The 15,607-nt window shown below is 40.4% G+C and overlaps 1 protein-coding gene across 1 annotated transcript in view; it reads right to left on the bottom strand.

Annotated features, from left to right (window-relative positions):
* Nucleotides 1-12,973, bottom strand: part of FYCO1 (FYVE and coiled-coil domain autophagy adaptor 1) — a 58,147-nt gene extending 45,174 nt beyond the window's left edge. The window contains exons 1-4 of the mRNA XM_044419138.1: nt 12,699-12,973; nt 7,979-8,163; nt 6,081-6,187; nt 3,990-4,115 (exon numbers count right to left, since the gene is read on the bottom strand). Coding sequence (XP_044275073.1) covers nt 3,990-4,115; nt 6,081-6,187; nt 7,979-8,033 — 288 coding nt within the window. The 5' untranslated portion in view covers nt 8,034-8,163; nt 12,699-12,973. The remainder of the gene's footprint in view (nt 1-3,989; nt 4,116-6,080; nt 6,188-7,978; nt 8,164-12,698) is intronic.
* Between the last annotated feature and the right edge of the window lie 2,634 nt (nt 12,974-15,607).

Here is a 15,607-nt window from a genome sequence, read left to right as displayed (position 1 = left end):
GTGGGAGTTTGTGTGGACTCCAAGGGGTGGTAGAGGACAGGAGAGCCTGGAGGAATGTTGTCCATGGGGTCATGATGGGTCAGGCACAACTTTGCGGCTAAACAAGAAAAATTTAAAAACAATTGTCTGTCAACCACTGCCAACCCTTTCAGTGTGTCACTTGGGCACTCTGAAGAAGCTGTCAATGATGTCAAAATGGAAGCAGTAAAAACCAAGTGTTGTCAGTCATATACTGTGAAAGGCATGGCAGGACCACAGGCAAAAGTGGATTCAGAATTAGGTGAGTGACAAGACACAAGGAAAAATATCGTAGAACTGAAGACAGACACTGGGCCAGGAGCACAAAACAGCTGCCACAATCACTTGTGTTGTTGTAGCAAAGCTATGTGGTGTTTGAAAGCCTTTTATAAGGCCTTTGTGGCTCCCAGACAGGCTGCATGATTGCACTGGCCCTAAAGTGCATACAGGTCTGATGTGAATCCAGCAAGTGTTAACCATTAGCCTGGCTTCCTTCTCTATCAAGCCAGGAGAGGGAGCTGCATAATTTGCAGTTCTTGACAGAAAGGTTGTGAAAACTCAGTCATTGTGATTGATAAAGCCAAGGAGTGGCAATCATGCAGAATGAGACCTACTAATAAATCTCTGGAAGGATTGCAGTAAAACTCCAAGAGTTTCTGATTTTATCCACTGCAAGGGAATAAAACAAAACTTCTGCCACGGTTGATCATGTGCTAATGGCTTCTCCTTCAGGGCACAACATTTGAAGGAACATACTTTCAAACTAGGAAAAGCTGCATGGAGATGTCATTGACAGGACATTATGGAGGGCTTTCACACATAGGCTCACCCTAAGTTGGAGATGACTTGTCAGCACATAAAAATATAGCAACAACAAACTGTGAAACTAGAGCCCATCCGCAGGAATAGGGCTGCCTTGGGAGATAGTGACATCTCCTTTAATTAGTAATAATTTTCCAGCTGAGTGCTGAGCCACTCAACAACTTGGAAAGCATGAGGGTGGTACTGTCAGTTGTTTTTAGAAGGCTTAGCAGTATGAACTTGCCTTAGTTGTCTAAGTTTGTAAAATCTGGTTAAAATCTGCATCATCATCATCATCATCATCATCACATTGCTTTTATATCCCATCTTTTTTCCTCTTATAAGGTAACCAAGGTGGCCTCCATTTTATCCTCCCAACAGCTATTTTGCAGATTAGCCTAAGAATGAGTAACTGGCCCAAAGTCACCCAGTGGACTTCACAGTCAAGTGAGGACTAGAATTGAATCTTCCATGTTGCCAATCTAACCCATACCACACTGGCTCTCACACTCTCTTCAGTGAAAATTGAAGATATTTTTATAGTGATTTATATTTTATATTTTATTATATTTCCTTGACTGTTCTACACTGTCCAAAGAACTTCAGCTATTGGGCAGCAAAGAAATAAAATTATTAATATTAATAATAATATCAGCAGATGCTGCCACTATAACCACCACAATGTGGTGATGGGAGTGTGTCATAAACATGTTTTTTCTCTCTCTCGTGCTGCACTCCAAGTCTTGACATGGAGATGTCCATACCTGAGCATCAGTAAGGGAAGGAGAAAGAAAGTCTTTCCTAGTGAGTGATATGGATATATGGGTCCAAAGGCAGAAGCTCATCCAAAGAAAACCCTCGAGGAAATGTCTTGGCTATGTTAGGGCTGCTGAGGATGGCCTCAGCCCCAAAGCCTCAGTTTTATCTATGATTCCCTGTTCCCTCTCTCCTCTTTGCTCTCAATATACAGTGGTACCTCAGCTCACGAACGCCTCAGTACATGACCAAATTGGGTCATGAACAAAAATTTCATAAAAATTTAGACTCAGGTCACGAACTCCACATTGGGTGGCAACCGTGATCGTGGCCATCTCTCCACGCCTGTGAGTGGGAAGATGGCCGTGATTGTGCTGGGGGGCGGGGGGGGGGGGGAGATGGCCGAGATCGCACCTGTCTTTCTTGCACGAGCACACCTGTGATTGCGCCTGTCTTTCCTGCACAGGTGCAACTGCGATCTCAGCCTTCTCCACCCCCCCGCACAATCGTCCCCATCTCTCCCCCCAGCACAATGGGATGACAGGCTCATGCAGAGATGACAGGCATGATCGCGGTCATGCTGGGGGAGGTGAGGAGATGGCTGTGCTCGGGGGTGGGGGGAGATGGCCATGATCTTTGTTGTTCTTTCTCACTTTGCTTCACATTTTTCTGATTAAAAAAAAACAGTTGCAGAACAGATTACCCTTATTTACATTGCACCTTATGGGGAAATTTAACTTGGCTCACAACCAGTTTGGGTCACGACAAGAGTCCTGGAACAGATTAAGTTCATGATCCAAGGTACCACCGTACCGTGTATTAGGACCTTGTATCCCATCTCCCTCCACAACCTGCAAAAATATGACCCTTCTTCTCTGGCCCTCCTCACTGCGCAAAGCACTATGATAATTGAAGATGCTCTCAATAATATATTACACACCCACTGCATGGACTGCCGCTGTAGCAAGAGTTCTTCTGGGCAAAGCCTGGGTCTTTCTGTGGATCTGTCACCTGCTACAACCTTCTCCTTTATTTCTGGTACGCCCATACTTTTGAGCCAAGACCACTCTGACAGAAACTTCCTTTATTTTGTACTGGCTGTGTTTTCAAAGCGGAACAGACTCCAGACATGATTCTAAATTTAAGGAAGTTCACTATGACTCAAGAGTGGGTCGAAATAGCCTCAGTGATTGGTCCATGTGAGAGAACAACAGCTGTGTTTACTCAGTAAAAAGAAGATATGAGGAACAGAAAAAAGGCATGCAAGATGCTGTTAACTTTTGTAACTTGAAAGAAGTCAAGGTGGCTCATGGGTTATTTTTCTGCACCTGAGAGCAGTGCCAACCTTTTCTGGCACACAGCTGCAATGCCAAATAAGGGAAGAACCATGCTGGATCAAACCAAAGTCCACGCAGCCAAGCATTCGGCTCATGCAGAGACCAGCCAACCGCCTGTGTGGAAAGCCCACAAGGAGGACATGTGTGCAACAACACCTTCCTACTCATTTCCTCCTGCAATTGGCATGCTGAGGCCTCTCATTTCAGAGGCAGCATATAGTACTATCTGCACTTGCCAATAATGAATGTAGCCAACAGTGTTTCTTGTGACTGGCTGGAAGAAAATGCCACCAATGTGAACACAGGGGTAGCTGATTCCTGACTGAATTTATTATTTGCTAGCTGGTCCTCATGAACATCACTCTGCCTGATCACTCTAGTGGCTAGCAAGCTACAGATTCTCTGTCTGTGGTTTGTTTATCACAACATCTGGACTGGCTCATCTCCCCAAATAATCCAGAGACATGAAGCGTGGCTTGTTACTGGCTTATGACTTTGGGTTGTTTGGGGAGAGACAAGCCTTAGGTCATGTGTGGGACAGCTTCAATTAACCAAGAACTGGATAGGCTCTCAGGTTTCTTCATGCAGGGGTGTTCATGTGGAGAAACAAAACATGTTGTGTGAAACAGCCATGATCTATATGTAGACTGAAGGTCAATGGATCTGACAATGTGGAATGGGGGAGATTAAGGACCACATCTATTTTAATGATATTTTTGTACTGCAATATCAAAGCACTGAACATATCCACATTTACATATTGGTGCTGACATACATGTTTGCCTTTTCCCTGCTCAAAATTTGTCATCCTACATGCTTAGATTTACAAATACCAGAAATAGAACCTGAGAATCCTGTGTTAGAAGTGCACAAACCTCCTTTGTAAAGGGAGAGATGTTCAGGGACTGATGGAGGGGTTCATGCGATGGAGCCTAGACGTTAACATAGGCAGCTGGTTACCCATGTGGGAACAAGATGCTGGAATAGACAGGACTTCAATCTGATCCACCATGGGTCTGATATGCTTCTAGATTGGTCTGTCAGAACTGTAATGGCAAATTGCTGAGCTGTACTTACTTCTGTAATAGACTTGACAAAGCGAATTCCATCATTTGCTCCTTTAACCTTAGCCAGACAGTCACAGAAATAATCCCAGTAGTCTTTCCGGTTGCCCAGTAAAGTGGATTTTCCCTTTTGGTCAAACTTTGGAACAAACAAGAGAAAACCAGTGAAACATCACAAAACATCCATTTATCTTTTCAGGGGCACATCCCACAATTATCACATGGATTTTTGATAAACCTATAAATAATTTAATGTTAAACAAATGGGCAAAGCTATCAAGCCTAAAACTGACTATATTTGACCTGCAAGTCAATTAAAGCCAAGCAATTGGACCAAAGCTGAGGACTCTCATTCTGTTGACTTGAACAGCAAAGACAACCAATTCTACAGGCTTGGTTTTAGTTGTACAGAGATAAGAATTTACAAAGTATGACAAAATTCAATAAGAACCAGGGAAAATAGTGTCTCCATCTATTTTCACAGTGCTATCCTTGGTTCCATTTCTTGAATATGCTACAAAAGAATTCAGGAAATGTTTGTCACATATATGTATTATTAGTTGACAGAGCAGTCCTATGGCTAGACAACTTCTACAGTCATAGGATTTTTCAGATTCCTATCAACAAGGTCAGAATAACCTTGTAGCTGCGGAGCTACCCTTGGTTCCCCTCTCTCTATCATGGTTGGCACAGAAAGAACCACGGCAGCTGCTTCTCTGAGGTTATAATGATCTAGGAGATGGGATTTAGGAGGTGTTTCTGGGCGAGTATGGAAAGGAATAGGTCAATGCCACCAAGAGAAGGTGTATCTCAGTGGCATCTCGACCACTTTCCTTCCTGCTCCAAAGCACCATGCCTAAATGGGCGCTTTACATAGCAAGTGGAGTGCAGTGGCAAGCTTTGCCTGTGTGGTGCCTGTAAACCCTCATGTTCCAACAGCTATAGGAAACTCCAGAAGATTGTGCCCTGAGTTAACTAAATATTAAAATTCTATGCAATGTGCAAAACAGTGTCTAAGATTACAATAACATATTGTTACTGTTACCAGAAGTCAAGATCACTTTTCTTGGATTGAGTGTCGGAACAAGCGTATTTTCCTTAAGGACAAAAACTTGGAAGGCCCATTTCATTGGTATTCATAAGAAGTGGATGATATGATACTAAAAGCTCTATCAGGAGCCATCATGCACCTGATGTCTGAAGCCTTACGCATGACCAGGTAATAAGTGCAGCAAATGAAGAGGCAGGTAAGGGAACAGGTGATCTTTTATAGAAGGGTATCACTCCTGTAGGCAAGTTGACTCTTTTGAATGGGTACTTAAAACTCACAGCACATACTATTAGAGTTCTAAAGTAAAATAGTGTACTTTTAGCCTCAACTTACACAGTGCACCTCTCATAAAATACTTTTTGGCCTTCTTTTTCTTTTCTTTTTAATACAGTAGGATGCCTGTATCCATGGAGGATAGGATTCAAGCTCCCTAGGGGATGCCTGAAACTGCAGATAGTAGCAAACACTATATACTCTACAGTCAGCCCTTCACATTTGCAGGATTTAGGGGCACAAGACCCCCCCACCTCGAAAGTGGAAAAACTACAAATAGCTCTAGTTCCCCCACATTGCTTCCCCCTCTCGCTTTCTCTTTGTTAGCTCCGGGGACAGCATGCCATTCTGGGTCGGCCACAGCCAGCAGGGTACACGGTGACTTGGGTAGCGGCCGGGAACAGGAGAGCTCGCTGTGCAGCTGTCTGTGGAGAGACATAGCGCTGTCTGTGCAGGCCCACTACCTCTCTCTGAAATTTTCTGTTTAATTTTTTTTTCAGACCATGGATAAGTGAAACCATGAATATCTGGAACAGCAGATGCAGAGATTTTACTATATGTGGATTTCCTTGGGATAGTTTGCAGTGAACTATTCCTTAAAAGTAAATATTCTGATTATCAATGTCTCTACACTCAATGGGTTCATGTGCAACCCACCACAGGGAGACAATCCATCTATGTAGTTTATGTACAGGGTGGATTGCCATATTGTGCTAATTCATTCTGCTGCAAACAACAATGCTCATGAAATGTCCATTTGAAAATTATATGGTTGCTTACCTGCAAAAGGTACTCAAGCTTGTAGGAGAATTTGTGCAAACTAGTACAGTCATCTGTGATTGGTTCTCCTGCTTCTGTAAACTCTTTGTTCAGTTCTGTCACAGCATCTTTGGAAAAAGAACACAAAGCATCATTTGTGGGGCTAAACAGAAACAATGTGTGAATCACTGAACTGATCGCCTCTTTCTTCTCCATCAATGTATTTTATGTCTTATACCAAGATATTGGTGAGTTGTCAAGATCAACCATTAAAATGCACGACAGAGGGGGAAATATTGGTTAAACAATTACACTTTATCTTGTTTTTGCCACTTAATCCTGCTTTTAATATTAAAGCAGGGCTAATTTATAAACTGCCATAGCACGCATGCATGTATGTGTGTTTGAACTGTAAGTCTGCAGAAAAGAACCAGACCTTAAAAACTCCTGTACAGCACCACCCATGGATACTTTGTATGTAAAAACTGTGTAGGAACCAAGGAAAAGTACAAAATAAGTTATTGGCATAGAATTCAGCTTCTTTAAAAGCTCAGGTGTCATTGGGTTGGTAGGGAGTAAGTTTCTAGTCCTTATTGCTTAAAAATTTTGCTTCAAAGAATGTGAACCACATCTATTTCAAAATCCAGAAAGGGAGTCAACAACAACAAGATTATTGTGAGTGTGATATATGTGGTCTGCCCTGCAAAACAACTTGCCTCTCTCTAGGACTAATGAAGCTAATACATGCTGAATAGCAATAATTTGCCACAACTCACTTGTTTTTATGCTAATATATATTTTCTGGGGAAAACCACCTACTATTCTCAGCAAGAAGAAGAGGTAGACTTGCTGTGTTTCAGTTTCGTGTGCAATTTATATTCAAAACAAAGGGAACGGAATGATCAATCTCTGTGTGTATATATACATGTGCATGTTATATGTTCAGTGCCTGCATTCACATGCACCCACATCATCAGCCTATGCTGGTTATTAGTCTTTCAGAACACTACCTGTGGAAAGCTGGCACTGAGTTTGCCAATACCAGATTGCTCCTGTGCTTTTTTTAAAACAGGATTCTGATGTTTAATGCTATTATGTTGACTATTTATTCTGTTTATTACTTTCAGTGTTTATAGGCTGCCTTCTCAAGGTTTCAATTCCAAATCATCTCACAAAATATTAAAACATAACATTCCTATCAACATATTACAGACCAACCTTAAAAGACCAACCAATGGCTTCCAAGCACAAACATTTGTGGACTATAGCCCGTCTTGCATCTAAGGAAGCAGGCTACAGATCACAGAGGCTTATGCTGGAATAAATTCTGTGTGCTGCAAAACTCTTTGTTGTGCTTGCCCCAAAAAATTAAAGATGCTGCCCTCTAGAAAATATTACAAACCATAACATGTCACGGGGAATATGAGAAGCTCTCACTAAAACAGTGAATGACTACTAGTCCTGATGTTCATAGGCTACCACCAGTATCAGAGGCAGTACACCTGTGTACACCAATTGCTGGGGATCATGGATAGGAGTGTGCTGTTACAATCATGTCTTGCTTATGGATTTCCCATGGGCAGATGGCTGGCCATTGTGTGAACAGAATGATGGACTAAATGGATCTTTGGGCTGATCCAGTATGGCCCTTCTTATGTTCCCTTCACTAGTCCTAAAACAGGACACATTTCATTTCATTTCATTTCATTAGTAGGCTTGAAGAAACTAGCCAATGTTGTGTTTTGAACCTAAGATGGCTTCCATGGGATAGTTGCAATGTACATAAACCTAAACTTGCTCATGTTTCTGAACTTAAGTCTGTTACTTGCCACGTCCACTGGCACAACATGGCAGCTTCACTCTTTCTCTTTCTTCCATAAGAGTAGGAAGAATGTGTCAGGTACAAAGAATGGGTTTACCTTGCAAATCTCGAATGATCCTCTGAAGCTGACTTTCTCCACTACTGCTCGCCATTGCCAAAACCAAACGTGCTAAGAGGCTGCACCATTCAACTTCACAAACAGCTATGTCAAGTGAGCAGAGTTCATTCTTTTGGTGACCACTTGGCTAGCAGCAATTCATAGTCTTGGCAGCATCAGCAAATCTAGAGAAAAGAAATAGTTTTTATTTACAAATACAGTGGTATTTTGGATTTTTGAAAGCATCTCTTTAACCTGAGAAACCATGAATGAAACCTGTAGCCTATGGCAATCATTGTCTAAGCTCTACCACAGGGCCATAAAAGCTAGAACAACAAAGAAAGACTGACAAAATTGCTGGCTTGAATTTATGTTCATAGAAAGATGTTGGACCATTGTAGGAAAATGAGTAGTTAGACAGTTGTAAAAAGGAATTCTCTACACAAAGAAACCTGGCACTGGAAGTACAATATGGTGCAACAACTATTCAGTTATCCAGCACTGGAAGATAATTAAAGTAAAATGATCCTAAAGTGTAACAGTTTGGAAATGGATTGCACTTTAGCTGTATAGCTAGCTAAATGTGATGATCATTTGCAGTATGCAATGCTCTTAAAGGAGCTTGATTCTGACTGTTTTAAAAGAAGAATCATGTCATGTCATCAATATTATTTTTGATTGACAATGAAACTATTTCCTTCCTTCACTGCCCATTTGCTTAATCCCAAATCCAAACTCAGTAACTATGGAAACATTCAGAAGAGAAACTGTTCAGAATCCACTTTTAGAATCCAGTTGGCATTTCGCTGAAAGATTCACATAAACTAGAAAGAAATCACTGCACTGCAGTTGTGTAACTAAGCAGAACCTGTACACCATGGTGCAAGATATATATACTGATGTGACAAAGTAAAAATGCTTTCACTTTCACTTTTCTTTAGAAGCATTATTATCAACCCACCCTAAATGCGACCCATACAAATTAACACACACATCAATTTGTTGTAATTTATATTATAATTGCTTTTATTTATTGTTTGTAAGCCACCCCGAGGCTTCGGCGAATGGGGCGGCATAAAAATGTTTTAATAAATAAAAATAAATAAAATAAAATTCTAGCTGGACTGGAAGCCAATAAAAGAAAGCAACAGCACTGGTCACAAACTCTTGCTTCCGATACAGGAATGTTGAACCTCTTTTAACCCAAAGACAAAATTCCAGCGTGGAGAAGTTCCAGTTTGGAAACAATGACTCCACATTCCAGTGATGTGTGAGAACAGGCAAAAAGGAGCAAGCCCTGAAACACCAGCCTGTTTTAGCTTAGTACCCCTTCCGTTAATAGCCAAGCCTTACAAGAGGCACTGGAACGCATTAGAATATGGGGAAAACTTCACAAAAACCATCAGACAATTGGTGTTTCAGGGAAGGAAGTGCTTGTCTGGAGAGTCTGATTGGCCAGCTGTCCTGAGATTCTGCACCCAAATCCTAATAGGCCGTTCTTGCTCTCCAGGGTAGCACAGCAAGTTTCGCCATCTTTCTTTCACTGGTCATACTTTCCCCATCCTTCTGCTCTTGCATCATCTCAACATTGCAACACCGTTACTGCCAGGATCTCAGAGGCCCATCAAAATCAGTTGTGTCTGACACTACTGACCCTGCAGCACCATATGTCCAAGAACTGGATTTCAACACATTTCCTCTCCAATGACTACTGCACAACTCTTAATCACTGATGTACTTTCGGAAGAAACAGCTGTGGTTTCTGTTCCTTCAAGGCTTGCTGGCCATAATAAGGGTGGGGATGGCCAGAATGGTTGGCCACCTGTGCACGAGTCATTGTGGTATGGAGTTTAAGTGTTTTTCCTGTAAAGTTGCTAGAGTGCTGTTCCTAGGCAAACTGGTGTGTGGCAACAGCAGGGTATAGCTGGATAGTTTTTCAGTCTTGCTGAGTTTGTTCTTTGAACACTGTGACTGGGTTGTGGTGTTCCTGCTGAAGGAGGCTAGGAAGTTTTGTTGTATAGATCAGATCACTTTAAGTGAGTTTAAAGTATTTATTGGAAGTATCTCTCCCACTCCTTTCTATAATGGCTTCCCAACTGGTTTCTATACTAAATGGTGTTTCTACAAATCTCTTATACCAATATGCACAACTGGATCTTTAGAGAGAGTCAGTGAGACTAACAATGCAATCCTAAATATGTCTTCTAAAATGTAAGCCCCATCGAATTCAATGAGACTGACTTCAATATAAGTGGTTACAAAACTGCAGCCTAAATAAGTAGAATTAGTGACTGTGGAACAGGAAACCACCATTGCAAGCTGCAATATTATATCATAGCCTGCCCCAGTCTGATGTCCTCCAGACGTTTTACACTACATCTCCCATCAGCCCCAATCAATAAGTCTACAAGCCATGGTAGCTGCAGACCATGAGATCTGAAATGCACCAGCCTGGGCATGAGTGCTGGCTCTGATTACCTGGGAATAAGCACCATTGAATGTAATGCAATTTATTTCTGAGTAAGGTTATATGTACACTTGTGTCACTGTTATACTACTTTTCCCCATCTTAATTTTTCACCTGTAAAGTGGGGTAATAATAATCAACAGCCTATAGAGCTGCCGTAAGAGTAAATGCAATCACAACCTTGGCAAAATATAGGATTGAGAGTATAAATATAATATGTTAAAGATGATTAGTGAGAGCCTATGTACAGCATCCTGCCCAATGAACGAAAGGAATCAAAGTGAGCCTTTATGTTTGACATGTGAGTCTCACTTAGTTCATAAACGAAAAAGAACACAACCCACAGAGAATTTCACATCATGATCATTTCAACTACAGTATATAAATATTGAAAGTAACATGCGCTTGTCATTTTAATTTCGCACTGAGCTCTGGTGCACTTTAAGTGACAAAGGAAATGAGAAGTTTTAATCTTGTTCTATCACTGTCCTCAGGAGAAGAAAAGCTCTATATTGAGTTCAAAGCACAGTCTTTTCTTCACTTTACTTACCCAACAAAAATTTTCCTTATCCTCTCTAAGTGTAAAAACCCAACTCATGTTTAATATATTTGTCCTCTTTTGAGGGGAGATGAAACACACCTTCCAATAACCTAAATGTAAAAACTCTATGCCACTATTAACAGCAATTACTATTAACAAAAAGTTACATTCTCAGTTGATGCTGTCCTTCTGCTCAACATCTTCATACCATAAAGAATTTATGGCATTGCGCTTCTTTTTCAAACCTGTTGGTCCTTGATACATAAATTTCTCAAAATCATTGGCAAAAATACTGTGCAGTAAAGTGATAGATGAGAATAACATGGCAAATACGTATCAGGTTTTATCTAACACAAAAAAGTGCTTGTTGGAATACGTATGACCTCCTACTATGTATAAAGTAGGATGCTAAGTAACAGTGATCTTTGCTCTACTTTTATTTATGGAAAACTGGGGAATAATTCTAGGTACTGAGGTAGGGAATAACTCTAGGTACTGGCCCTTTGGATGTTGTAAGGCTACCATTCCACCATCACTGACAATTGACCTTCTAGTTTGAATTTCTTTGAGCTGGAATCCAACATCTGGAGAGTCACAGGTTCTTCACCTGTAACTTGATATGAGTCCTAAGCATCCCAGAGGGCACACACCCTATCTCAGTCATTAAGATCTGTTCATCAGGTCCTGCTCTGCAGCCCATCATATTGGAATTTAGCTTATTCTGGATTTTATTTATTTATTTGAAACATTTCTATCCCATCCTTCATGGCAACATCTCAGGACTGCTTACAAAGCTTAAAATCAACAACAATAATAAAAATGCAATCAATAATACAATAGATAATAAATAGTAATACTAAATACAATCAGTAATAATAAAAGTACAAATTTAAAACAATAATTAAGAAAAATGAGTACATCACATTCAAAAGAATGTATGTATGTATGTAATTTAAATAAAAATGTGACTGTTAACATAACCATCTAAAATCCCTAATTCTTAAAATGAATTAAGAGCAGGTTCTTTTTGGTGGAAAGCTCTGAATAGCCTCCAACTTGCAGTCAGATTGGCATACTCCCTCTTCTCCTTTTAGTGAAGGGCACAGACTTATTTCACTATTCCTGCTCAGTTTAATCTTTCCTGACAATTTGGGAAAGTTCACACTTTCAAAGGGTGCCTTGGCTTTGTTTTAAATCTCCAATTTACCATTTTGGTTTATTTTACCGTATCCCTACACAACCTCATCTTAGTTTTAAATCAGGGTTTGTTTTCATTGCTTGGTACATGCAACTGTTGTTTTATAATATATCCTGCTCTGAGAGCTATTATGGACAAAAAGTAGTAAATAAATATTGCAAATCAACCTTGTTTTTCAACTTTAGCAGGGTTGCTGTGGGCAACAAGCAACTCTTATGAACAGGAAGAATGATGGCATTCTCCCACCTTGCACGGAGCAGAGAAGCCAAATGGGTTGCTAGAGAAGTCCCTTCCTTTGTCCCCGGCAAAACACAATGAGGGCTGCAAAAGGTTCTCTTTCCCTCCTCCTCCTGCCCTCAGTGGCTAACAATGGCATTTTCTTTTATTTTGTTTTGAAGGCTAGTAACTTCCCTGGGCTTATTTACAGGAACATTATATTACAATAAAATAATACAGACCCCTTTTATTATTTTCACCAGCAATTTTCAGTTCATTTCCACAGTTCTGCTCTTACTTGGAGAGTCAGCTCCAGAAAGCAGTATGTGAAGGATATTGCTTGGTCCTGTGGGGTTCCTCAAGGGTCCATTATGATGCAGAAAAATTAGAAAGGGTCCAGAGGAGAGCAAGAGGAATGATCCAGGGTTTGAAAACACTGTCCTAGGAGGAGAGACTGAAAGAATTGGGTATGTACAGCCTTGAGAAGAGAAGGTTGAGGTGATATAGTATGCTATCACTCTGTAAGTAACCTCAAAGGGTGACACAAAAAGGAAGGACAAGATCTCTTCTTGCTCATGTCACAGTGTAGGACATGGAAGAATCGGCTCAATTGGCCTTTCTGGCCCCTTCCAACTTTACCTTTCTATGATTTTATGTCCCCCATATTACTCAACATAAAACTGCTGGGAGGAGTCATCTGGAGTTTGCTATTTCACCTTTTCAGTTCCTTTGGGTGGCTAAATCAGTGCCTGGCTATCATAATAGATTAGATGAGACTAACAACCTGAAGCTTAATACAGACAAAATTGAGGTGCTGCTGGTGGGATGTTCCTCTGACCAGACGGAAGGTGCTCAACCTGTTTTAGATGGGTTCTGTTCCCCTTGAAGGAGCAGGCTTGCAGCTTGGGGGTTATTCTTGATCCATCTTTACCATAGTCTGGTAACCTCTAAGATAGATTACTGCAATGCATTCTACATGGGGCTACCCTTGAAGGCTGTTCAGAAGTGGCAGCTTTTGTAAAATGCAACAGCCAGGCTACTGATTCCAGTTCTGGCCTGTTTGCACTGGCTGCCTATATGCCTCCATGGCTGATTCAAGATGTTGGGTTTAACCAATAATAAAGCCTTGGAGGCTTGGGACTCCAATACCTGACAGAATGCCTCTTCCATCCACAATGTGCCCAGACACTACACTCAACATCAGCTATGCAAGAGTGCCAGTGTGATGTAGCGGTTAAAATGATGGACCGGGATCGGGGAGCTCCAGGTTTTAGTCCCAGCTCAGCCATGCAGCTCACTGGCTAACAGATGCTCAACCTAATCTACCTCACAGGCTGTTGTGAGGATAAAATTGAGAGGTGGAGGGAGATTATGTAAGCCATTTGAATTCCCTGAAAGGAAAAAGGCAGAATATAAATATAATAAATAAAAAACGTAGCACTCAGAGGAAGGTTCCAAGGGAAGGTCAGCTGACAGCAACAAGTAGGAGGGCCTTCTCTATGAGAATAAAACTGAGAGGCCCCAAGTTAAGACCACCCACTTAGTTGAGGCTTTTACCAACTCCAAAAAAAATAAAATTAAATTAAAATGGGAGTGGAGGGGTGGGTATTGCCAGCTTTTGCTTTTAAGCAAGCCTAGCAGTATGGACTTGTTTTTGTTGCTTAGTTGTTAAAATGTTGCTTTAATTTTTGTTAAATTAACTTCATATTTTTACTGTTGATTTATTTTGTATTGTATTTTACTGCATTTATTGCTCACTACCCAGAACGCTTCAGCTATCGGGTGGAACCGAAATAAAATAATAATTCACTTAGTCTGCACAGTCAATTGCTGCAGAGCACCCTTCTGCTTTCCAGAAGTGTTGGACTGCAGCTTCCATGTTCCCTCAGTCAGCGGTAGAAACAGTAGGGTAGAACTGTGGATCTTCATGCTATTTACAAAACAAATGCAAATACTGAAGACTGAAATTATAATCAGTTTTTAATGGCTTTTCCTCAGAGCTTCTTCAGTAGCTTCTCCTCAGATTTTACAATTACAGGCATGAAAAACTACATGCATAATGGTTGATATTCAGGGTGGATAAAATCAATGTTTTGTTTTTTAAAATAAAAATCAGATTTAAAAAAATTAAATCAGATTTTTTAAATTTAAACTGGATTTTTTTTAAATAAAATGCTTTTTGAGGAAAAATCTATCTAAACATAGTTTTCTATTTAAGATACCTTATAATTCAGAAGTTATTCATCATGAAATAAGAATTAGTTTATAATTATCTAGCATGAAGCTTTATAGTCACATAATGTTTAAATGTTTTGGTAAATTAATTTCATTAATCCATTCACAATGTCATGCTTTTCCAGAGATTTCTGTAAGATTATAAGGCAATTATTCTATCTAGAAGATACTATCACAGATACTTGGTTTTACAGTTTCTGTAAAATTTGTGTCTGTAGAGATCACATGCCTCTTCTTCACAGCAAAAATGTTATAAAATAAACATACAGAGTTGAGAAAAAGACCCTAATCCCATTGTTCCTTTGCAATTCTATGTACATGGCCCCTTACCTCTTAAGTGCTAAGTTTCAAAAAATTCCATGTGTAGAAGAAGATTGTTGGGAGTGGAATAGATCTGCACAAGAAGCTGTGAGGAGGTGGCCAGGGGAGGGGGGACAGTAAAAACCATTTGAGCAGAATATTCTGGAAGTCTTTGGATATTTTTATGTATAGCCTGAGGTTTATCATATAAACCTATAATGGCAGCAGGCCCAGTTTGGGAATATTTTAATGAAGTTCCTCTACCTATGGATAAGGCAGGCATGTGTTCTAATTATGTAGAAAACCATGATTTAAATCAAATCCACCCGGATAAAATGTGTACAAAATAGTACAAATTATAAACTCATTGGCTGTTTCCTTGAACTTGGCACTTTAGAGATTTTGCTGTTATAGTAAAATTAACAACAACTCATGAAAATGTTAACAAATGTTAACTTTTGTGTTGGAGTTCAATAAGGATTTTGACTAAATCCAATGCTGGCTTTAGGTTTTCAAGGCCCTTGAGCAAGACACTTCAAAAGCCCCTCCTGCAGGCCTACTTTCTCAGTATCATTGTCTCCACTTGCTGATGCTCTTCTTCATCTTTCTCATCACCGCTTGCCAAGGAGGGAGCAAGCAGGTCACTGCATCATGCTCTTCTTCTTACCCCAG

This window comes from Varanus komodoensis, unplaced genomic scaffold, assembly GCF_004798865.1.
Source record: "Varanus komodoensis strain SLA01 unplaced genomic scaffold, ASM479886v1 scaffold10, whole genome shotgun sequence".
Classification (NCBI taxonomy): domain Eukaryota; kingdom Metazoa; phylum Chordata; class Lepidosauria; order Squamata; family Varanidae; genus Varanus; species Varanus komodoensis.
This window is presented reverse-complemented; position numbering and strand designations above follow the sequence as displayed.